The 25244-nt window shown below is 36.5% G+C and overlaps 1 protein-coding gene across 2 annotated transcripts in view; it reads left to right on the top strand.

The window, feature by feature from the left end:
- HDX (highly divergent homeobox) overlaps nt 1-25244 on the top strand; it is a 197631-nt gene that overhangs the window by 110257 nt on the left and 62130 nt on the right. For both annotated transcript variants that reach the window (XM_058712599.1, XM_058712600.1), the window contains exon 5: nt 17703-17849. In XM_058712599.1, the coding sequence (XP_058568582.1) occupies nt 17703-17849 (147 nt within the window). The remainder of the gene's footprint in view (nt 1-17702; nt 17850-25244) is intronic.

Genomic DNA, 25244 nt, shown 5'->3' with positions numbered 1-25244 from the left:
TCCCTTGGCATAGCCAGGAAGAGCCCTGAGAGTGCTGCCCTACTTCTGGAGAGAAAGGCAGGCAAACAACCCTGGGGCTGATGGTATTCTCTGAATATCATCTAAGGCACATAAAGAAGAAACTTCTCTTCTTAGAGCTCATCTGTAAGAGGTGATATTCATAGATGTTTCTCTGAGGACAAAAGAGACAGTGGATGTCATTTCCCTCTCCCACCCCTCAACATAGGCATGGAGACACCTGCTAAAGGCTTTCAGCCTGACACGGTCTATTCATCATGCTTCCTCCAAGTCCCACGACCCAGCACTCCAGAGCGACTGCCCTTCTTGGTCAAACCTGCATCTGTCTCAGAACAGGAAGACCCTCACCCAGGATAGTGCAGGCCTTTGTCACAGCATGTCCCTAAAGTTTGGAGTTTTAAAAGACAGCAGGCTTGCTGGGATAGAGCTCAAAGTACACAGCACTGCTCCAAACAAGCAAACAAACAGGAGATAGCATGAAACTGGTAATTTGAAAAATGCATAGGTGGCACAATGGGAGATTATTCAGTCTTCTGGAAGTGCTTCCCTGAGAGCAACAAGCATGGAGACACCTGTCCAGGGACAAAGAAGGTGGCTGGTGCCATTTCCTTCCTCCACCATTTCAGCATAAGCCAGTTTCAGTAAAAAGCACAGCACCAAACTGGCTACCTAAAATGTTTCCATCAAGTCCCATCCCCCTGCACTCTGTTGGTACTACTTTTCTCAGGTAAGTGTGCCTAAGACCCAGCACAGTGGCCCCTTCCCTAGAAGACCAGCAAAACACTTGCACACACCACGTCCTCAGAACAGAGACTTTTGAAATACTTCAGTTCTAGTGGAAGTAGCATCAGGTCTCATTTAACAAGCAGACCAGAGCACACCTAGTTAAAACTCACCACACTCTAGGCAACATCCAAACGCTCCCCATTGCAGTCAAGGAGAAACTTCTGCAGAGGACTGATCTTAGGGAAAGAGCAGCCAAAACATGTAGCAGAGTGCATACAGCATACAGCAGAGACACTTCCTGAAGCGCCAGACCCTGGACACTATATGGCCTCTTCTTCATAAAACCATTACTCTCTGAAGTAGGAAAAATAACAGGCTTTTTAAGAGAAGACAGAAGCCTACACAAAATGCCAATAGAGAGGAATACATATCAAAGGAAAGAACAAGAAAAGGTCATGGCAAGAGATCTAATCAAAAGAGATATAAGTAATATGTCTGATGGGGAATGTAAAGCAACAATTGCAAGGATATTGGCTGGGCCTGAGAAATGTATAGAAGACACCAGGGATACCCTTACCACAGAGATAAAACAGTTAAAAAACAGTCAGAAATGAAAAAAAAATACAATGACTGAGACTGTAAACTGACTATAATGACCACAAGGCTGGAAGAAGCAGAAGAATGAATAAGTGATGCAGAAAATAAGACTAATGAAAGTAATGACGCTAAACAAAAGAGAAAAATAATTATGGATCACAAGAATACACTTGGGGAACTCGGTGCTGCCATTAAACATACTAACATCTGTATTATAGGAGTCCCAGAAAAAGGAGAGAAAGGGGAGTAGAAGGTTTATTTGAGGATATAATAACTGAAAGCTTACTTAATCTGGGAAGAAAACAGACATCCAGAACCTGGAGACACAGGGAACTCCCAGTAAAATCAACAAAAGAGGCCAACACCAAGACATATTGTAATTAAATTTGCAAAATATAATGATAAAAAAATCTTAAAAGCAGCAAGAAAAAATAAATCTAGAGCTTACAAGGGAAGACCGATAAGGCTAGCTACAGGTCTTTCCACAGAAACTTGGCAACCTAGAAGGGAGTGGCATGATATATTCAATATGCTGAATGGTAAAAATCTGCAGCCAAGAATACTTTATCCAGAAAGACTATCATTCAGAACAGAAGAGATAAACAGTTTCCCAGACAAAATGAATTTGTGACAGCTGAACTATCCCTGCAGTAAATATTAAAGAGGACTCTGGGAAAGAAAGACCAAAAGTGACAAAGATGAGAAATGAACACAGAAAATTTCCAGAAACAACAAAAAATAAAATAGCAATAAATACAAATTTGTCAATAACTATTCTGACTCTGAGTGGACTAAGTGCTCCAATCAAAAGACATAGGGTGTCAGAATTGGTAAAAAAAAAAAAAAATAATAATAATAATAAGAACCATATATTGTACCTACAAGAGATTCATTTTAGGCCTAAAGACATCTGCAGATTGAAATTGGGGGGATGGAGAAATATTTATAATGCAAATGGGGTGAAAAGAAAGCCAGAGTAACAATACTTATATCAGACAAGCTAGGTTAAACCAAAGACTATAACAAGAAATGAAGAAGGGCATTTATCATAATAAAGGGGACTATCTAACAAGATCTAACAATTATAAATATTTATGCCCCAATATTAAAGCACCCTAATATAAGAATCAATTAATAACAAACATAAAGAAGCTCATTGATAATAATACAGTATTATCAGGGGACATTGACACCCCACTTATGTCAATGGACAGATGATCAAACAAAATCAACAAGGAAACAATGGCTTTGAATGTCACCCTGGATCAGATTAACTGGACAGATATTTTCAGAACATTCCATCCCAAAGCAGCAGAATACACATTCTTTTTGAATGCACATGGGACATTCTCCAGAATAGATTACATACTGGGTCACAAATGTGACCTCAACAAGTACAAAAATATTGAGACCACACCATGTTTATTTTCTGACAACAATGCTATGAAACTTGAAATCAACCACAAGAAAAAATTTGTAAAGACAACAAATACACGGAGGTTAAACAACATGCTAGTAAAGAATGAGTGGACAAGCCAGGAAATCAAAGGAGAAATAAAAAAAAATACATGGGAACAAATGAAAATAAAAACAGGACAGTCCAAAATCTTTGGGATGTAGTGAAAACTGTCATAAGTAGGAAATATATATGACTACAGGCCTACTTCAAGAAGCAAGAAAAACCTCAAATACAAAATCTAACCTTACACCTAAAGGAGGTAGAAAAAGAACAATGAGCAAACCTTAAAGCCAACAGAAGCAGGGAAATTATATGAATTAAAGCATAAATAAATGATACACTAAAAAATAAAAACATAAAAAATAGCAGAACAGATCAATGAAACCAGGCTGGCTCTTTGAAAAAATTAATGACATTGATAACCCCCTAGCCAAATTTATCAAAAAGAAAAGGAAAAGGAACCAAATCAAATCACAAATGAGAGGGGAGAAATGATAATCAACATGACCAAAATTCAAACAATTATAAGAGAATATAATGAAAAATTATATGCCAACAAATTAGACAATATGGAAGAAATGCATCAATTCCTAGAATCATATAATCTAACAAAACTGAAATGGAAAGAGATAGAAAACTTGAACAGACCAATTACCAACAAAGAAGTTAAATCACTAATCAAAAACCTCCCAACGTGGAGTGCCTGGGTGGCTCAGTTGGTTAAGTGTCTGACTTCAGCTCAGGTAATGATCTCGCTTTTTTTGAGCTCGATCCCTGTGTCGGGCTCTGTGCTGACAGCTCAGAGTCTGGAGCCTGTGTTGGATTCTGTGTCTCCCTCTCTGCCCCTCCCCTGCTCCTGTTCTTCCTCTCTCTGTCTCTAAAAAAATAAATAAGCATTAAAAAAAAAACTTAAAAAAATTCCCAACAAACAAAAGTCCAGGGCCAGATGGCTTCACAGGGGAATTCTATCAAACATTTAAAGGACAGTTAATACCTATTCTTCTCAAACTATTCCAAAAAAGATAAATTGAAGGAAACTTCCAAATTTATTATATGAGACCAGCATTACTCTAATTCCAAAACCAGATAAAGATTCCACTAAAAAAGAGAACTACAGGCCAATATTCCTTATGAACATAGATGCAGATATTCTCAAGAAAATACTAGCAATTTGAATTCAACAGTACAGTAAAAGAATGATTCAGCGAGATCAAGCAAAATTTATTCCTGGGCTGCAAGGGTGTTTCAGTATTCACAAATCAATCAGCATGACACTCCACATTAAGAAAAGAAAGGATAAAAACCATATGATCTCTTCAATAGATGCAGAAAAAACATTAGACAAAGTACAACATCCATTCCTTATGAAATCAATGAACAAAATAGGGACAGAGGGAACATATCTGAACATCATAAAAGTCATATGCAAAAAAAAAAAAACCCACAGCTAATATCACCTTCAATTGGGAAAAATTGAGAGCTTTTCCCCTACAGTCAGGAATGAGACAGGAATGTCCACTCTCACCACTGTTATTTAACATAGTACTGGAAGTATTAGCCTCAGCAATCAAAAATAAAAGACATCCAAATTAACAAGGATGTAGATATTTTTCATATTTGCAAATGACATGATACCCTATATAGAAATCCCAAAAGACTCTTCCTCAAAGTTGCCAGAACTGATACATGATTTCATCAAAATCACAGGATACAAAATCAGTCTACAGAAATCTGTTGCATTTCTATACAATAATAATGAAACAACAGAAAGAAAAATCAAGGAATCAACCCCATACAACACCTTACAATCAAAAATCATATCTAGGAATAACCCTAAACAAAGAGGTAAAATATATATAAACTGAAAACTGTAAAACACTGATGAAATAAATTGAAATTGAAGAGGACATAATGAAATGGAAAAACATTCCATGCTCATGGATTGGAAGAAAAACATCGTTAAAATGACTATACTCCCCAAAGCAAAGTACTTATTTTATACAATCCCTATAAAATACACCAGCATTTTGTACAGATGTCGAACAAACAATCCTAAAATTGTTATGGGACCACGAATGGTCCTGAATAGCCAAAGCAATCTTGAAAAAGGAAAGCAAAGCTGAAGGCATCATAATTCCAGATTTCAAGTTATGTTACAAAGTTGTAGTGATCAAGACAGACATGGTACTGGCAAAAAAGCAGACACATAGATTAATAGAATAGAATGGAAAACTCAGAAATGAACCACAGCTATATGATAAACTAATCTTCAATAAAGCAGGAAAGAATATCCAATGGAAAAAAGATAGTCTCTTCAACAAATGATGTTGGAAAAACTGGATAACAACATGCAAAAGAATGAAAATCGTAAACTTTATTACACCTTCCACACACAAAAATTTCAAAATGGATAAAATACCTAAATACGAGATAGGGAACTATTGAAATCCTAGAGGAGAACACAGGCAGTAACCTCTTCAGCATTGGCTGTAGCAACTTCTTACTACGTATGTGTCCTGAGGCAAGGGAAACAACAGCAAAAATAAACTATTGGAACTTTATCAAAATAATAATCTTTTTTTAAACTTTTTTTAACGTTTCTTTATTTTTGAGACAGAGAGAGACAGAGCATGAACGGGGGAGGGTCAGAGAGAGGAAGACACAGAATCTGAAACAGGCTTCAGGCTCTGAGCTGTCAGCACAGAGTCCGACGCGGGGCTCAAACTCATGGACCACAAGATCATGACCTGAGCCAAAGTTGGATTCTTAACCAACTGAGCCACCCAGGGCCCCTCTATATCTTTAATCTTTGACATTTCGTTATTATATATTATGACGTGCATCTCCTTGGGTTTACCTTGTTTGGAACTCTCTGTGTTTCTTGAACCTGGATAAACTTTATATATCAAAAAAAAAAAAAAAGAAATTGTGGTTTATATACACAATGGAGTACTACGTGGCAATGAGAAAGAATGAAATATGGCCATTTGTAGCAACATGGATGGAACTGGAGAATGTGATGCTAAGTGAAATAAGCCATACAGAGAAAGACATATGCCATATGTTTTCACTCTTATGTGGATCCTGAGAAGCTTAACAGAAACCCATTGGGGGGGGCGGAGAAAAAAAAAAGAGGTTAGAGTGGGAGAGAGCCAAAGCATAAGAGACTCTTAAAAACTGAGAACAAACTGAGGGCTGATGGGGGTGGGAGGGAGGGGAGGGTGGGTGATGGGTATTGAGGAGGGCACCTTTTGGGATGAGCACTGGGTGTTGTATGGAAACCAATTTGACAATTTCATAGTTAGAAAAAAAATTTTAAAAATGAAAGGACAGTGAATTGCTATGAGTATACCTGACTAATACACTACTGTTGATTTTATCTTTTTAGTGTTGGGAGGCTTTTGTTGGCTATCCCCAAAACTCTAGGGCAAGAATCCCTTCATCACCAATGAGAAGTGGAGGTGATCAAAACAAAAAAAAATTATGTATAGTTGCAAATAATGTATAATTGTAAATTGTATAATTGCATAATGTATAATTGCAAATAAAAATCAAGATTTATATACAAGGATATCCATTTAAGTGTTGTTTTTAATAGCAATAACCTGAAAAACACCTAAGCTTTCACAATTAGATATTTCTAAATCATGTAGTGTCTATTGCATATATATGTATATACATCCTATCTTCTTTATCCATTTATCATTATATATACATCTTCTTTATCCATTCATCTATCAATGGACACTAGGATTAGTCCATAATTTGACCATTGTAAATAATGCTGCAATTAAAATAGGGGTGCATATATCTTTTTGGATTAGTGTTTCTATATTCTTTGGTTAAATACCCAGTAGTAGAATTACTAAATCATACAATAATTTTATTTTTAACTTTTTGAAAAGCCTCCATATTGTTTTCCACAGTGACTGTAACAATTTGTATTCCCACCAAGAGTGCATGAAGGTTCCTTTTTTCCACATCCTCATCAATACTTGTTTTTTGTGTTTTTGATTTTAGCCATTTTGAGAGGTATGAGATGATATCTCATTGTGGTTTTGATTTGCATTTCCCTGCTGATGAGTGATGTTGAGCATCTTTTCGTGTGTCTGTTAGTCATCTCTATGACTTCTTTGGAGAAATGTCTGTTCCTGTCCTCTGCCCATTTTTAAACTGGATTATTTGGGAGTTTTTTGGTGTTGAGTTGTACAAGTTCTTTATATATTCTGGATACTAAGCCGTTATTGGATATGTCATTTGCAAATATCTTTGCCCATTAAGTAGATTATTTTATTATTGTTGCTTGTTTTCTTTGCTGTGCAGAAGCTTTATATTTTTATGTGGTCCATGGAACACAATTTAGCAGTTAAAAAGATTGAGGTAGTTCACGCCAGTCAGAGTGGCCAAAATGAACAAATCAGGAGACTATAGATGCTGGCGAGGATGTGGAGAAACGGGAACCCTCTTGAACTGTTGGTGGGAATGCAAACTGGTGCAGCCACTCTGGAAAACAGTGTGGATGTTCCTCAAAAAATTAAAAACAGACCTACCCTATGACCCAGCAATAGCACTGTTAGGAATTTATCCAAGGGATACAAGAGTGCTGATGCATAGGGGCACCTGTACCCCAATGTTTATAGCAGCACTCTCAACAATAGCCAAATTATGGAAAGAGCCTAAATGTCCATCAACTGATGAATGGATAAAGAAATTGTGGTTTATATACACAATGGAGTACTACGCGGCAATGAGAAAGAATGAAATATGGCCTTTTGTAGCAACGTGGATGGAACTGGAGAGTGTGATGCTAAGAGAAATAAGCCATACAGAGAAAGACAGATACCATATGGTTTCACTCTTATGTGGATCCTGAGAAACTTAACGGAAACCCATGGGGGAGGGGAAGGAAAAAACAGGTTAGAGTAGAAGAGAGCCAAAGCATAAGAGACTGTTAAAAACTGAGAACAAACTGAGGGTTGATGGGGGGTGGGAGGGAAGGGAGGGTGAGTGATGGGTATTGAGGAGGGCACCTGTTGGGATGAACACTGGGTGTTGTATGGAAACCAATTTGACAATAAATTTTATGTGTTGAAAAAAAAGATTGAGGTAGTGTATCTGAATGTGATGGTATAGAAATATCTCCAAGATATACGTAAGTAATAGAATTTAAGTTTATAGTATCATCACTTTTTTTGTAAGTGTATATGCATTTTTGTTTTGGAAAGTTTCTGGAAACTACTGACAGACGTTGCCTTGGTGTTTAGATTAGGAATTTGTAAATAAGGAAGAGAAAGAGACTATAGCTTGTTTTATACCTTTCTGATAGTTTGGCTATTTTCTTATCAAGTGTATTATTCATTTTTACAATGAAAATAAAACTAAAAAAGTATGATCTCTGCTACTAATGAGCTGATTTTCAAGTAGAAAGATGAATAGAATTTCACAAAACAAGTTTGAAGTTTCAACACTACAGGCTAGTGTCTGGACTGATGATTGAAATAGGGCAGAATGGTGCACAGCATATGGAACACTGAAGCAGTAAGCTGAAGGAGTGTTAATTGTATTAAAATTTTTTAATAATTATCATTTTATTTTATTTTTTTAATATATGAAATTTATTGTCAAATTGGTTTCCATACAACACCCAGCGCTCATCCCAAAAGGTGCCCTCCTCAATACCCATCACCCACCCTCCCCTCCCTCCCACCCCCCATCAACCCTCAGTTTGTTCTCAGTTTTTAACAGTCTCTTATGTTTTGGCTCTCTCCCACTCTAAACATTTTTTTTTCCTTCCCTTCCCCCATGGGTTTCTGTTAAGTTTCTTAGGATCCACATAAGAGTGAAACCATATGGTATCTGTCTTTCTCTGTATGGCTTATTTCACTTAGCATCACACTCTCCAGTTCCATCCACGTTGCTACAAAAGGCCATATTTCATGCTTTCTCATTGCCATGTAGTACTCCATTGTGTATATAAACCACAATTTCTTTATGCATTCATCAGTTGATGGACATTTAGGCTCTTTCCATAATTTGGCTATTGTTGAGAGTGCTGCTATAAACACTGGGGTACAAGTGCCCCTATGCATCAGTACTCCTGTATCCCTTGGATAAATTCCTAACAGTGCTATTGCTGGGTCATAGGGTAGGTCTATTTTTAATTTTTTGAGGAACCTCCACACTGCTTTCCAGAGTGGCTGCACCAATTTGTATTCCCACCAACAATGCAAGAGGGTTCCCGTTTCTCCACATCCTCTCCAGCATCTACAGTCTCCTGATTTGTTCATTTTGGCAACTCTGACTGGCGTGAGGTGATATCTGAGTGTGGTTTTGATTTGTATTTCCCTGATAAGGAGCAACGTTGAACATCTTTTCATGTGCCTGTTGGCCATCTGGATGTCTTCTCTAGAGAAGTGTCTATTCATGTTTTCTGCCCATTTCTTCACTGGGTTCTTTGTTTTTCGGGTGTGGAGTTTGGTGAGTTCTTTATAGATTTTGGATACTAGCCCTTTATCTGATATGTCATTTGCAAATATCTTTTCCCATTCCGTTGGTTGCCCTTTAGTTTTATTGGTTGTTTCCTTTGCTGTGCAGAAGCTTTTTATCTTCATAAGGTCCCACTAATTCACTTTTGCTTTTAATTCCCTTGCCTTTGGGGATGTGTCGAGTAAGAGATTGCTACGGTTGAGGTCAGAGAGGTCTTTTCCTGCTTTCTCCTCTAAGGTTTTGATGGTTTCCTGTCTCACATTCAGGTCCTTTATCCATTTTGAGTTTATTTTTGTGAATGGTGTGAGAAAGTGGTCTAGTTTCAACCTTCTGCATGTTGCTGTCCAGTTCTCCCAGCACCATTTGTGAAAGAGACTGTCTTTTTTCCATTGGATGTTCTTTCCTGCTTTGTCAAAGATGAGTTGGCCATACGTTTGTGGGTCTAGTTCTGGGGTTTCTATTCTATTCCATTGGTCTATGTGTCTGTTTTTGTGCCAATACCATGCTGTCTTGATGATTACAGCTGTGTAGTAGAGGCTAAAGTCTGGGATTGTGACGCCTCCTGCTTTGGTCTTCTTCTTCAAAATTACTTTGGCTATTCGGGGCCTTTTGTGGTTCCATATGAATTTTAGGATTGCTTGTTCTAGTTTCGAGAAGAATGCTGGTGCAATTTTGATTGGGATTGCATTGAATGTGTAGATAGCTATGGGTAGTATTGACATTATGCAATATTTATTCTTCCAATCCATGAGCAGGGAATGTCTTTCCATTTCTTTATATCTTCTTCAATTACCTTCATAAGCTTTCTACAGTTTTCAGCATACAGATCTTTTACATCTTTGGTTAGACTTATTCCTAGGTATATTATGCTCCTTGGTGCAATTGTGAATGGGATCAGTTTCTTTATTTGTCTTTCTGTTGTTTCATTGTTAGTGTATAAGAATGCAACTGATTTCTGTACATTGATTTTGTATCCTGCAACTTTGCTGAATTCATGTATCAGTTCTAGCAGACTTTTGGTGGAGTCTATCGGATTTTCCATGTATACTATCATGTCATCTGCAAAAAGCGAAAGCTTGACTTCATCTTTGCCAATTTTGATGCCTTTGGTTTCCTTTTGTTGTCTGATTGCTGATGCTAGAACTTCCAGCACTATATTAAACAACAGCGGTGAGAGTGGGCATCCCTGTCGTGTTCCTGATCTCAGGGAAAAAGCTCTCAGTTTTTCCCCGTTGAGGATGATGTTAGCTGTGGGCTTTTCATAAATGGCTTTTATGATCTTTAAGTATGTTCCTTCTATCCCGACTTTCTTAAGGGTTTTTATTAAGAAAGGGTGCTGGATTTTGTCAAAGGCCTTTTCTGCATCGATTGACAGGATCATATGGTTCTTCTTTTTTTTGTTGTTAATGTGATATATCACGTTGATTGATTTGCAAATGTTGAACCAGCCCTGCATCCCAGGAATGAATCCCGCTTGATCATGGTGAATAATTATTTTTATATGCCATTGAATTCGATTTGCTAGTATCTTATTGAGAATTTTTGCATCCATATTCATCAGGGATATTGGCCTGTAGTTCTCTTTTTTTACTGGGTCTCTGTCCGATTTAGGAATCAAAGTAATACTGGCTTCATAGAATGAGTCTGGAAGTTTTCCTTCCCTTTCTATTTCTTGGAATAGCTTGAGAAGGATAGGTATTATCTCTGCTTTAAATGTCTGGTAGAACTCCCCTGGGATGCCATCTGGTCCTGGACTCTTATTTGTTGGGAGATTTTTGATAACCGATTCAATTTCTTCGCTGGTTATGGGTCTGTTCAAGCTTTCTATTTCCTCCTGATTGAGTTTTGGAAGAGTGTGGGTGTTTAGGAATTTGTCCATTTCTTCCAGGTTGTTCAATTTGTTGGCATATAATTTTTCATAGTGTTCCCTGATAATTGTTTGTATCTCTGAGGTATTGGTTGTAATAATTCCATTTTCATTCATGATTTTATCTGTGTGGGTCATCTCCCTTTTCTTTTTGAGAAGCCTGGCTAGAGGTTTGTCAATTTTGTTCATTTTTTCAAAAAACCAACTCTTGGTTTCGTTGATCTGCTCTACAGTTTTTTTAGATTCTATATTGTTTATTTCTGCTCTGATCTTTATTATTTCTCTTCTTCTGCTGGGTTTAGGCTGCCTTTGCTGTTCTACTTCTATTTCCTTTAGGCGTGCTGTTAGATTTTGTATTTGGGATTTTTCTTGTTTTTTGAGATAGTCCTGGATTGCAATGTATTTTCCTCTCAGGACTGCCTTCGCTGCATCCGAAAGCGTTTGGATTGTTGTATTTTCATTTTCATTTGTTTCCATATATTTTTAATTTCTTCTCTAATTGCCTGGTTGAGCCACTCATTCATAAGTAGGGTGTTCTTTAACCTCCATGCTTTTGGAGGTTTTCCAGACTTTTTCCTGTGGTTGATTTCAAGCTTCATAGCATTGTGGTCTGAAAGTATGCATGGTATAATTTCAATTCTTGTAAACTTATGAAAGGTTGTTTTGTGACCCAGTATATGATCTATCTTGGAGAATGTTACATGTGCACTCGAGAAGAAAGTATATTCTGTTGCTTTGGGACGCAGAGTTCTAAATATATCTGTCAAGTCCATCTGATCCAATGTATCATTCAGGGACCTTGTTTCTTTACTGACCGTGTGTGTAGATGATCTATCCATTTCTGTAAGTGGGGTTTTAAAGTCCCCTGCAATGACCACATTCTTATCAATAAGGTTGCTTATGTTTATGAGTAATTGGTTTATATATTTGGGGGCTTCAATATTCGGCGCATAGACATTTATAATTATTAGCTCTTCCTGATGGATAGACCCTGTATTATTATATAATGCCCTTCATCATCTCTTGTTACAGCCTTTAATTTAAAGTCTAGTTTGTCTGATATAAGTATGGCTCATGCAGCTTTCTTTTGGCTTCCAGTAGCATGATAAATAGTTCTCCATCCCCTCACTCTCAATCTAAAGGTGTCCTCAGATCTAAAATGAGTCTCTTGTAAACAGCAAATAGATGGGTCTTGTTTTTTTATCCATTCTGATACCCTATGTCTTTTGGTTGGCGCATTTAATCCATTTACATTCAGTGTTATTATAGAAAGATACGGGTTTAGAGTCATTGTGATGTTTGTAGGTTCATGGTTGTAGCGATGTCTCTGGTACTTTGTCTCACAGGATCCCCCTTAGGATCTCTTGTAGGGCTTGTTTAGTGGTGACAAATTCCTTCAGTTTTTGTTTGTTTGGGAAGACCTTTATCTCTCCTTCTATTCTAAATGACAGACTTGCTGGATAAAGGATTCTCGGCTGCATATTTTTCCTTTTTAGCACACTGAAGATATCGTGCCAATCCTTTCTGGCCTGCCAATTTTCAAAAGAGAGATCAGTCACGAGTCTTATAGGTCTCCCTTTATATGTGAGGGCACGTTTATCCCTTGCTGCTTTCAGAATTTTCTCTTTATCCTTGTACTTTGCCAGTTTCACTATGATATGTCGTGCAGATCGATTCAAGTTACGTCTGAAAGGAGTTCTCTGTGTCTCTTGGATTTCAATGCCTTTTTCCTTCCCCAGTTCAGGGAAGTTCTCAGCTATAATTTCTTCAAGTACCCCTTCAGCACCTTTCCCTCTCTCTTCCTCCTCTGGGATACCAATTATGCATATATTATTTCTTTTTAGTGTATCACTTAGTTCTCTAATTTTCCCTCATACTCCTGGATTTTTTTTATCTTTCTCTCAGCTTCCTCTTTTTCCATAACTTTATCTTCTAGTTCACCTATTCTCTCCTCTGCCTCTTCAATCCGAGCTGTCGTTGTTTCATTTTGTTTTGCATTTCGTTTAAAGCGCTTTTCAGCTCCTCGTGACTGTTCCTTAGTCCCCTGATCTCTGTGGCAAGAGATTCTCTGCTGTCCTCTCTACTGTTTTCAAGCCCAGCGATTAATTTTATGACTATTATTCTAAATTCACTTTCTGTTATATTATTTAAATCCTTTTTGATCAGTTCATTAGCTGTTGTTATTTCCTGGAGATTCTTCCGAGGGGAATTCTTCCGTTTGGTCATTTTGGATAGTCCCTGGAGTGGTGAGGACCTGCCGGGCACTTCCCCTGTGCTGTGGTGTATAACTAGAGTTGGTGGGCGGGGCCGCAGTCCGACCTGATGTCTGCCCCCAGCCCACCACTGGGGCCACAGTCAGACTGGTGTGTGCCTTCTCTTCCCCTCTCCTAGGGGTGGGATTCACTGTGGGGTGGCGTGGCCCATCTGGGCTACTTGCACACTGCCAGGCTTGTGGTGCTGGGGATCTGGCGTATTAGCTGGGGTGGGTAGACAAGTTGCACAGGGGCAGGAGGGGCAGGCTTAGCTCGCTTCTCCTTAGGTGATCCACTTCAGGAGGGGCTCTGTGGCAATGGGCGGGAGTCAGATCTGCTGCCAGAGGTTTGGCTCTGCAGAAGCACAGAGTTGGGTGTTTGCGCGGAGCGAGCAAGTTCCCTGGCAGGAACTGGTTTCCTTTGGGATTTTGGCTGGGGGATGGGCGAGGGAGATGGTGCTGGCGAGCGCCTTTGTTCCCCACCAATCTGAGCTCTGTCGTCAGGGGGCTCAGCAGCTCTCCCTCCCTTTGTCCTACAGCCTTCCCGCTTTCTGAGCAGAGCTGTTAACTTATGACCTCCTAGACGCTAAGTCGCGCTTGCTGTTGGAACACACTCCATCCGGGCCCTCTGCTTTTGCCAGCCAGACTCAGGGGCTCTGCTTGGTTGGCAAGCCGCCCCTCTGCCCCGGCTCCCTCCCGCCAGTCCGTGGAGCCCGCACCGCCTCACTGCCCTTCCTACCCTCTTCCGTGGGCCTCTCGTCTGCGCTTGGCTCTGGAGATTCCGTTCTGCTAATCCTCTGGCGGTTTTCTGGGTTATTTAGGCAGGTGTAGGTGGAATCTAAGTGATCAGCAGGACGCAGCCATCTTCTTCCTTGGCTGCCATGACACTCCCAATAATTATCATTTTAAAGGGGCTTCCTTTGAATATAAATAGTTTACTTCTACATTTAAGTAAATCCATACATAAAACAGGACACTGTACTCCCCAACATCTGAGTTTTGTCATCTAATTTTATTTTTAAAAGAAAAGCAAAGAACTAATTTCTTACAAATGTTATGAAGTTTTTGAAGAGACCAGAAGGTTTCTGAATATTGTGTTGCAATATAATCCATGTACAATCAACACAATTGCCTGGTCACTTGGGCCAAACCTCAGCTTTCACCCTAGTTTCAGGGTTACTGGAATGTTATTCTTTTCACAAAATCAACAAGAGAATTGTTTAATATGCCTCTCTCACTTGAGCCAGTGGTTTTGGTTGTAGGTTTCTTTCTAAAGTGAAAGTGGCTTAGAGCCCTGTCAAAAAACAAAACTGATTTTAACTTGAGGGCAGAATGTAACTTATCCTTTGTGTCCACCTTTTTATTCTTCTCTAAATCAATATTTACAGTTTTAATGATAAATTATTTTTATAACCTTATTATTTTCTTGGATAAGATATTTTTAAGAACTTTAACTGTTCTTCCCCCATAAGTTTCTACTTAATAGGCATTATCATAATAGCTTGCCTTCAACATTGCTAATGTTGGGACCCCAGCAAACAAATCAAGTCAGGTTTTATTTAGTTCAATTTAAGGGATGAATCAGCTTCAGATGTCCTCTAAATGAATTACAAATTCATTGGCTGAGTGTGTTCAGCATTCTGTTCATTATTCCTTACATTCTGACAGTAATGTAGCCTGGCTTGCACTGGAGAACTTGATGCAATGGGAATATATAAAAACCCTTATGCTGGCTGTTATGGTGGATTATTTGAATCTACCTAGAACCCTACTCCCATTTATTTTGCTTTCTGTTTTATTTTAGCTACAAAACTATGGTACGATCAATATACAATGGGAACCTAATGAGCTTTTTATGTTGTAAATACTTGAAGCTTATTCCACTTGATTAAAAACTCTTGTATGGTATAGTTTGATTTGTTCCTTAGGAACATGTAATTTAGTACTAGTACTTACAATAAATGTTACTCATCAAGGCTTTTTAAGTAGAGGAAAAACAAATTTATCATTTATCTGTGTTGAATGATCAACATACGCACAGAACAACTGTACTATATTGCCTATGAATAGACACATTAATTATACAATCTAACTTCACTATTTTGGTAGTAAACCACAAGTTCATATATTGCTTTCCCTCCTGATGTTTAAAATTCTTTCTCAGGGCCACCTGGGTGGCTCAGTTGGTTAAGCCACCAACTTTGGCTCAGGTCATGATCTCACGGTTCGTGGGTTTGTCCCTGGAAATGGCTCTGTGCTGACAGTTCAGAGCCTGGAGCCTGCTTCGAATGCTGCATCTCCCTCTCTCTCTGTCTCTACCCTGCTCACATTTTGTCACTCTCTCTCTAAAAAATAAAAAAAAGTAAACATTAAAAAATTAAAAAATAAAATTCTTGTTCAAAGGGTTGTAACTTTAAAACATATTTGCACTTGTTTTTTAGTATTTTACCAGTTTTAGCTATGATAACTCTTTCATTTAAGTCATGCTTTATATGTTGTATACATTATATTGTTATTCAAATCCAGTTCAGGAGAGGGCTCTATTTTAAATTTCATTAAGAAAGGGAATGTTGAGGGGCACCTGGGTGACTCCGTTAAGTGTCCGACTTCAGCTCAGGTCATGATCTCACAGTCCGTGAGTTGGAGCCCCGTGTCAGGCCCTGTGCTGACAGCTCAGAGCCTGGAGCCTATTTCAGATTCTGCATCTTCCTCTCTCTCTGCCCCTCCCCTGCTCATGCTCTGTCTCTCTGTGTCTCAAAAATAAATTTAAAAAAAAAAGAAAAAAAGGGAATATTGAAATCAGTGTACTTCTACAAAGGATTTGAGGTGTAACCTCTGTGAGACCAGACCATATCTTTTTAGGCAGAAGGAAGCAACAGAACCTCATACCTCCTTCCATGATTTGCAGCATTTCTCCTCAACTCACTATCACAGGCTTTCTCTCTCACTCTCTTTCTCATTCTTGTTCTCTCATCACAAAAGCATGCATACACATACAAGGGCTTTGCAGGATATATATTTTTAATTAAAAGCTATTTTTAGATTTTTTTTACCACCTCCTTAGCTAATTGGAGACCTCATAAGGATGAAGCTACTAGAAAAAAAAATCAGATTTCTATTTCTAGCTCTGCGATGGACATTTTGTTCCTTGTTAAATGTGTCCTTTGACCCTGCTTTTCCTGACTCCTTATCAGTAAAATGAAAGTCATTATTCCATCATGCTTCTAATTTACTTCCTACAGTTGCCTCTAGGATTCATTGAATTAAAATAACATATAAGGTCTATAGTTTACTGGAATAAAAAAATCTAAGAACAAAAAGGATAGGGTTATTATGAAACTTTCTGAAGTCATAAATATGATTATTAAAAGCTACCTTATCTTCTTAAGCCTTTCTTATTTACACTTTTAATTTATTATAACATTAATACAAGATCTACACATGGCCAATCTAGATTAAATTCTCAAAAGACACCACAGTGATGTGATCTTGACTGTTATTTTTAAAAATATTTTTAATGTTTATTTATTTTTGAAAGAGAGAGAGAGAGAGACACACAGTGCAAGCAGGGGAGGGGCAGAAAGAAGGAGACACAGAATCTGAAGCAGGCTCCAGGCTCCAAGCAGTCAGTATGGAGCCCGATATGGGGCTCGAACTCACAAACCGTGAGATCATGACCTGAGCTGAAGTCAGACGCTGAACCGACTGAGCCACCCAGGCTCCCTAACCGTTATTTTTTTTTAATATATTTAGTGCAAATATGAATATGTGTATCATAGAAAAATGAAAAAAAACATTATAATATTAACAAGTGCTATTTACAGAATTGTGGGTAATTTAAATTCTTTCTTTAAAAATTTATCCTTATTTTCTACAATGACAATACAATGTATTATTTATGTGATTATAATCATTTAAAATCAATACTGCTTATTTGCTGGGGCACCTTGCTGGCTCAGTTGGTAGAGCATGCAACTCTTGATCTCAGGGTTGTGAGTTAAAGCCCCACAATGGGTGTGAAGTCTACTTTAAAAAAAAATGGTAAATAAAAACTAAAAACAACTTAAAAATACTACTTAATTGCTAACAGTTAATTTTTTTTAATTGTTTTATTCTAACACACTTTCATGTTATGGAAATATGGAGAGGCCCATTTCAGAATGGGGAAACACATATTAAGAACTGTGAAATTAATTTAGTTAGTTATGTGTTGAAAGTAGCCTAGCATAATTCACCCAGATGACCCTGTCTATAATATTCTTTCCTTTTATTCTAATTATTTTAAATCTGTCTTACAGCTACAAGACCGCACTCAGTTCAGTGACCGAGACTTAGCCACCCTTAAGAAGTACTGGGACAATGGCATGACCAGCCTTGGTTCTGTGTGTAGAGAGAAAATTGAAGCAGTTGCAACTGAATTAAATGTTGACTGTGAAATAGTTCGGGTAAGACATTTTCAATAATTTTCATGCTGTGATTGAAGATTGTCATAAAAGAAAGCTCTATAAAAATTGCATGAGGTGCTGAAAACAAGAACATCAATAAAGTGAAAAAGATTATCCACAGAATGGGGCGAAATATTTTCAAAGTACATATCTGATAAGGAGCTTATATTCAGAGTATGTAAAGAATTCTTAAATATTAATAATAAAAAGGCAAATAATGCAATTGAAAATGGGCAAAGAATTTAAATATACTTTATCCAAAGAAGATATGCAACTGGCCAATAAACACACAAAAAGATGTTCAACATCATTTGTCATTGTGGAAATCAAAACCACAATGAGATACCACTTAATAGTCTATATGATGACTATAATAAAAAAGACAGATAATAACAAGTGTTGACTGGGATGTGGATAAATTGGAACCATTGTACACTTTTGTTGTAAATGTAAAATGTTTTAGCCACGTTGGAAAACAGTTCTTAAATTTTTAACATAGAGTTATCATATGACTCATCAATTTCACTCTTAGGTATGTACCCAAAAGAAATGAAATGTGTGTATACTCAAAAACTTATACATGCTCATTTTTTTTTCTTAAATTCCACATATGAATGAAATATTATGGTATTTCTTGCTCTCTGACTGACTTATTTCACTTAGCATAATACTCTCCAGATCCATTCACATTCTTCCAAATGGTCACATTGCATTCTTTTTTTTATGGCTGGGTGATATTCCATTGTATATATGTACCACTTTTTCTTTATCCATTCAGCAGTCAATGGACATTTGGTCTGTTTCCATAATTTGGCTATTATAGATAATGCTGTTATAAACATTGAGGTGCATGTATCCCTGCAAGTTAGTATTTTTTATTCTATGGGTAAATACCTTGTTGTGCAATTCCTGGATTGTAAGGTAGTTCTATTTTTAATTTTTTGAGGAAACTCCATACTGTTTTCCACAGTGGCTGCACCAATTCACATTCCACAGACAGTGCAAGAGGGTTTCCCTTTCTTCACATCTTCACCAACACTTGTTGTTTCTTGTGTTGTTAATTTTAACCATTTTGACAGGTGTGAGGTGATACCTCATTGTAGTTTTGATTTGTATTTCTCTGATGATCAGTGATGGTGAGCATCTTTTCATATATCTGTTGGCCATCTGTATGTCTTCTTTGGAAAAATGTCTATTCTTGTCTTCTGTTCATTTCTTAATTGGATTATTCATCTTTTGGGTGTTGGGTTTTATGAGTTCTTTATATATTTTGGATAATAATCCTCTATCAGATATGTCATTTGCTAGTATCTTCTCCCATTCTGTAGGTTGGCTTTTAGTTTTGTTGATCATTTCATTCACTGTGCAAAGCTTTTTGTTTTATTGAAACAAATGAGCATAGGAGGAAAAAAAAGAGAGAGAGGCACACCAAGAAACAGACTCTTAACTATAGAGAATGAATTGATGGTTACAATGGAAGAAGTGATTGGGAGGGATGGAGTAAATAGGTGTTGGTGATTAAGGAGTGCACTTGCAGTGAGCACAGGGTGTTGTATGTAAGTGTTGAAACATTGAATTGTACACCTGAAACTAATAATACGTTGTATGTTAACTAATTTGAATTTAAATAAAAATTTAAAAAAAGTACTTATACATGGATATTCATAGCAGCATTGTTCATAATAGCCAAAAAGTAGGAAAAAAAACAAATGTCCATGAAGTGAATGCATAAAGAAAATGTGATATAGCATAGAATGGAATATTATATAGGCATATAAAGTAATGAAATACTGAAACGTGCTACAAAATAGATGATTCTTGAAAACATTATGTTAAGTGAAAGAAACCAGTCACCAAAGACCACATATTTTATGATTCCATTTATATGAAATATCCAGAATAGGCACATCTATAGAAATGAAAAGTAGTATCAGTAATTGCCAGGGGATTGAGATAGGGAGGAATGAAAAATGATTGTTAATGAGTATAGGGTTTCTTTTTGGCATGCTGAAAGTATTCGGAATTTGGGTGATTACATTACATTACATTACATTACATTACATTACATTACATTATGAAACATTACATAAGGTAATATGAAATAGACCTCACATGTTATGTAATGAAATTTTGATTGAAAATTATATTGATCAGTCATGGGTACAGTAGTTTACATTCAATTTATAAAATGTGGATATAAGATTTAAATAGTAGTAATAGTAGTATGCTTGTAAGTGTTTAACAATTAGCTAAGGGAAAAAACCTGATTTATAGCATTTCTTGATTTATGTGGTATAAAGAATCCCACTTTGGGCGATTTCATGGATCATTAAATGTGGAATTCAGAAGAGATGCTAACAGTTGGCTTTTTCAAGGAAGTATGAGTAAGCTTCAGCTTACACTGGCGATTCATCCCAGAAAATCAAGAGGGAAGTGCTATTAAACAACAAATGACAAAATTCAGATTTCTTCTAAAGGAAGAAATAAAGTATTTTCACATACATAGATGAAGAAAAAGGGAATATTGGGAGAAACCATGGAGCACAGATTTCGAAAAATAATTGCTATTTTCACAATGCTTGCTTTTCGGGTTTTTTTTTTGGATCCAAATGAAAAATCAAATTAAATCCTGCATTTACTGAGTATGCTATGTTATGTATACTAACAAAGAAATAGAAATGCATTAGACATTTTTCCTATTTTTAAGTAGTTTGGAGTCTAGCAAGAAAGATAACACAAGAATATAAATGATTGAAGAGGAATTGGAGTGGTATAATGGTATGAGAAGCCTAAATGCCAAGAATAAGGAACTTCAGAACATGGTTTTTGTTCTTATCATTTTTTTAAAATAGAAGTTATAAATGCACACAGCTTAAGGAGCCGAGTTCTGTAAAACTTGCTATAAAACCAACATTCCTTATTCTTTACCTACTCCTATTTTTCAATAGCTGGAATCAAGCACTTTTTACCTCCACCTATGAATAATGTGTTGTATTAATTAGAATTAGGTTTGGCTGTAACAGAAACACTCAATAGTAATTCAGAAAAGATATTTTAATTTCATGTACAATCCAGGGATATACAACTTAAAATTGGCATGGCAGTTCTGCCCCAGAAACTCCTGAGTGACTCTGGTACATTCCACCTTCAATTCTGCCATCTCTATGATGTACTTCTTGCCCACAAGGTCCAAAATTATGACACTTATGGTCCAGGAAGCAAGACAGAGTGGGGTAAAAGAAGAGGCAAGGGGTGTGTACCAGCTATCTTTTAAAGAGGATTCCCGGAAACTGTCACAAGACACATTCACTTCTAACCCACTGGCTGAAGATTAGTTCCATGGTCATACCTAACTGTAAAAGATGCTGCAAATGCAGTTATACTCTGGGAAGCCATATGCCCAGCTAAACTTTTTTATTATTCTGGAAGAGGGAGAAGACAGATATTGGGAAATACCTAAGAGTCTCCTTTCTCTCTGTTTATATGACTATTTCTTGATTTTTCAATGCTAGCCATTGTTGATTGATTTTCCACTAAAATACGAGGGTTTATCCTCAATCTTTTTCAAGATCTCTTCAGTGATCCTTTTACTTACATGCATACTTTTTCTCTATTTTCCCAGTTTGGTTATTTCATAATTTCAGTTAGTTAGTTATCCAGTGTTAACACTATTATAACTAAGTAAGTGTTTTACATATTTGACTTATGTAGTATACTATTATACTACATATTAATATATGTAGTATATTATATTATACTATTTCTGTGTAACATTATTTTGTTTTTTGTTTTGTTTTTGTTTTGTGTTCATTGTTAGTTTTTTGGGTTTTTTTTTTTTTTTGCATTTTTGCTTGCTTAATTTTGTAGGTACTTACTACTAATTTATTCTGAAACCCTTCCCAGGTGCATATCTCTCTTCTCAATACATTCATACACATTTGGTAGTGTAACAGTTTTATCATCTTGAAGAAATTTTTCCTGAAATCTGATTTGTTCCAGTCTGAATTGGTAGGTCTTCACCTGGAACACAGATGTTATCCTGAGATTTCCATTTTCAATGTGGTTATCTTTTTGCTGTACTTTCAGTAAGTTATCATGAAATTCATTGCCATGGGGGAGACCCCATTCTGCAAGAGAGAGGAGACAGTGATAGAATATTCCTAAACATACTGTCTCAAAATGAAAGATATGAAAATCTTTCCTCTTCAGACAGTGTTTGCTGCATCCCATGGAGTTTGAACCATTGTGCTCTCATTTTCACTTGTCTTCATATGTGTGTGTTTTTTTTTCATTTGTTGGTTGATCCATTCATTGTTTAGTAGCATGTTATTTAGCTTCCAAGTAGTTGTGTTCCTTCCAGATTTTCTTGTGATTGATTTCCACTTTCAATGGAGGGTGGTTGGAAAAGATGTGTGACATGATTTGTTAAGATTTTTTATGCCCTAATATATGGTCAGTCCTGGAGAATGTGCCATGTGTACTTGAAGAGAATGTGTACTCTGCTGTTTTGAGATGGGATGTTCTGAATTTATCTGTTAGGCCCATCTGGTCCAATATGTCATTCAAAGACAGTGTTTCATTCTTGTTTTTATGTTTGTATAATCTATCCATTGATGTAAGTGGGATGTCAAAATCCCCTCTTATTATTGTATTATTACCAATTTCTTCTTCTATGTCTGTTAATAGCTGTTTTCTTTATTTAGGTGCTTTAATGTTGGTGCATAAATATTTACAATTGCTATATACTTTTGTTGGGCTATTCTCTTTATCATATGCAGTGTCTTTCTTTGTCTCTTGTTATAATCTTTGTTTTAAAGTCTATTTTTTTCTGATATGAGTATTGATACACCACCTTTCTTTTTGTTTAGATTTGTATGGGAAATGTTTTCCATCCTTTCACTTTTTATGTGCATGTGTCTTTAGTTCTGAAGTGAGTCTCCTTTGGCAGCACATAGATGGGTATTGCTTTTTATCCATTCTGTCACCCTATATTTTTTTATTGGAGCATTTACTCCATTTAAACAGATGCAAAAATTCTCAATAAAATACTAGCAAGTAAAATCCAATAATACTTAAAAGAGTCATTCACAATAATTAAGTGGGATTTACTCTTGGGTTGCAAGGGTGGTTTAATATCTACAAATAAATCAATGTGATATACCACATTAATAAAAGAAAGGATAATAACCAAATGATCCTCTCAATAGATGCAGATAAAGCATTTGACAAAGGACAATATCCATTCATGACAAAAACCATCAATAGAGTAGGTTTAGAGGGAACATAACATAACAAAGGTCATATATGAAAAACCTACAGCTATTATAATTCTCAATGTGGAATTCATATAATTTCACTCATATGTGGAATTTAAGGAACGAAACAGATGAACCAACAATGGAAAAATATCAAAAACCACACCTTTAAATTCAGAGAACAAAATGGTGATTGCCAGAGGGGAGGTAACTGAAGGGAGGGGTAAAATATATGGGATCAAGAGTATGTTTATATTTATGAACACTGAGTAATATATGTCATTGTTGAATCATTATATCATAGATGTGAAACTAATATAACACTATGCCAATTATTACTTCAATAAAAGAAAGAAAAAAAGATACATTGATAGCAATAGAATAATAGCAGGGGCCTTTAGCAGCCCATTCGCATCAATGGATAGTTTTTCCAGCCAGAAAATCAATAAAGGGCCTTAAACAACATAGTAGAGCAAATGGACTTTAAAAACATATACAGAACATTTCATCCAAAATCAGCAGAATTCACATTCTTCTCAAGCTCACGTGGAACATTTTCCAATACAGATCACATATTAGGCCACAGGTCTCAATAAATTTAAGATGATTGAAATTTTATTAAGCATCTTTTCTGACCACAAGAGCATGACACTAGAAATCAATTACAAGAAGAAACTGGCATCATAGATCTCTTAGAAACAAATGAAAACAAACAAACAAAAAAATGACTTACCAACCTCTATGGGATACAGCAAAAGTGGTTCTAAAAGGAAAGTTCATAGTACTACAAGCTATGAAAAAGGGAAACCTCAAATAAACAATTAACTATAGACCTAAAGTAACAAGAAAAAAAAAAGTTAGTGAAGAAAGGAAATAACAAAGATTAGAGTGGAAATAAATTAGATAGTAAAAGTGAAATAGAAAAGATGAATGAAATCAAGGGCTGTTTCTTTAAAAAGATAAACACAGTTCACAAATCTTAGGCAGTTTTACCAAGAAAAAAGAAGGCTCAAATAAAAACAGAAATGAAAGAGAAATTACAACTGATACCACAGAAATGCAAGGGTTCATAAGATTATTATAAATGCTCTGGAGCAACACATTAGACAACCCAGAATAAATTGATAAATTACTGGAAACACAATTTCCAAGACTGAATCATGAAGAAATAGGAAATCTAAGTTGACTTCTTATTAATGAGGAGAATGAGTCAATAATCAAAAAACTCTAAACAAACAAAAGTTACAACCAATCCCTCAGAGATACAAACAATTATCAGGGAGTACTATGAAAAATTATATGCCAACAAACTGGACAAACTGGAAGAAATGGACAAATTCCTAAACACCCACACTCTTCCAAAACTCAATCAGGAGGAAATAGAAAGCTTGAACAGACCCAGAACCAGCGAGGAAATTGAATCAGTTATCAAAAATCTCCCAACAAATAAGAGTCCAGGACCAGATGGCTTCCCAGGGGAGTTCTACCAGATGTTTAAAGCAGAGATAATACCTATCCTTCTCAAGCTATTCCAAGAAATAGAAAGGGAAGGAAAACTTCCAGACTCACTCTATGAAGCCAGTATTACTTTCATTCCTAAACCAGACAGACACCCAGTAAAAAAAGAGAACTACAGGCCAATATCCCTGATGAATATGGATACAAAAATTCTCAATAAGATACTAGTAAATCGAATTCAACAGCATATAAAAAGAATTATTCACCATGATCAAGTAGGATTCATTCCTGGGATGCAGGGCTGGTTCAACATTTGCAAATCAATCAACGTGATACATCACATTATTGAAAGAAAAGATAAGAACCATACAATCCTGTCAATCAATGCAGAAAAGGCCTTTGACAAAATCCAGCACGATTTCTTAATAAAAACCCTTCAGAAAGTCGTGATAGAAGGAACATACTTAAAGATCATAAAAGCCATTTATGAAAAGCCCACAGCTAACATCATCCTCAATGGGGAAAAACTGAGAGATTTTCCCCTGAGATCAGGAACACAGCAGGGATGCCCACTCTCACCACTGTTGTTTAACACAGTGTTGGAAGTGCTAGCATCAGCAATCAGACAACAAAAGGAAATCAAAGGCATCCAAATTGGCAAAGATGAAGTCAAGCTTTCGCT

The sequence above is a fragment of the Neofelis nebulosa genome, chromosome X, assembly GCF_028018385.1.
Source record: "Neofelis nebulosa isolate mNeoNeb1 chromosome X, mNeoNeb1.pri, whole genome shotgun sequence".
NCBI lineage: Eukaryota > Metazoa > Chordata > Mammalia > Carnivora > Felidae > Neofelis > Neofelis nebulosa.
This window is presented reverse-complemented; position numbering and strand designations above follow the sequence as displayed.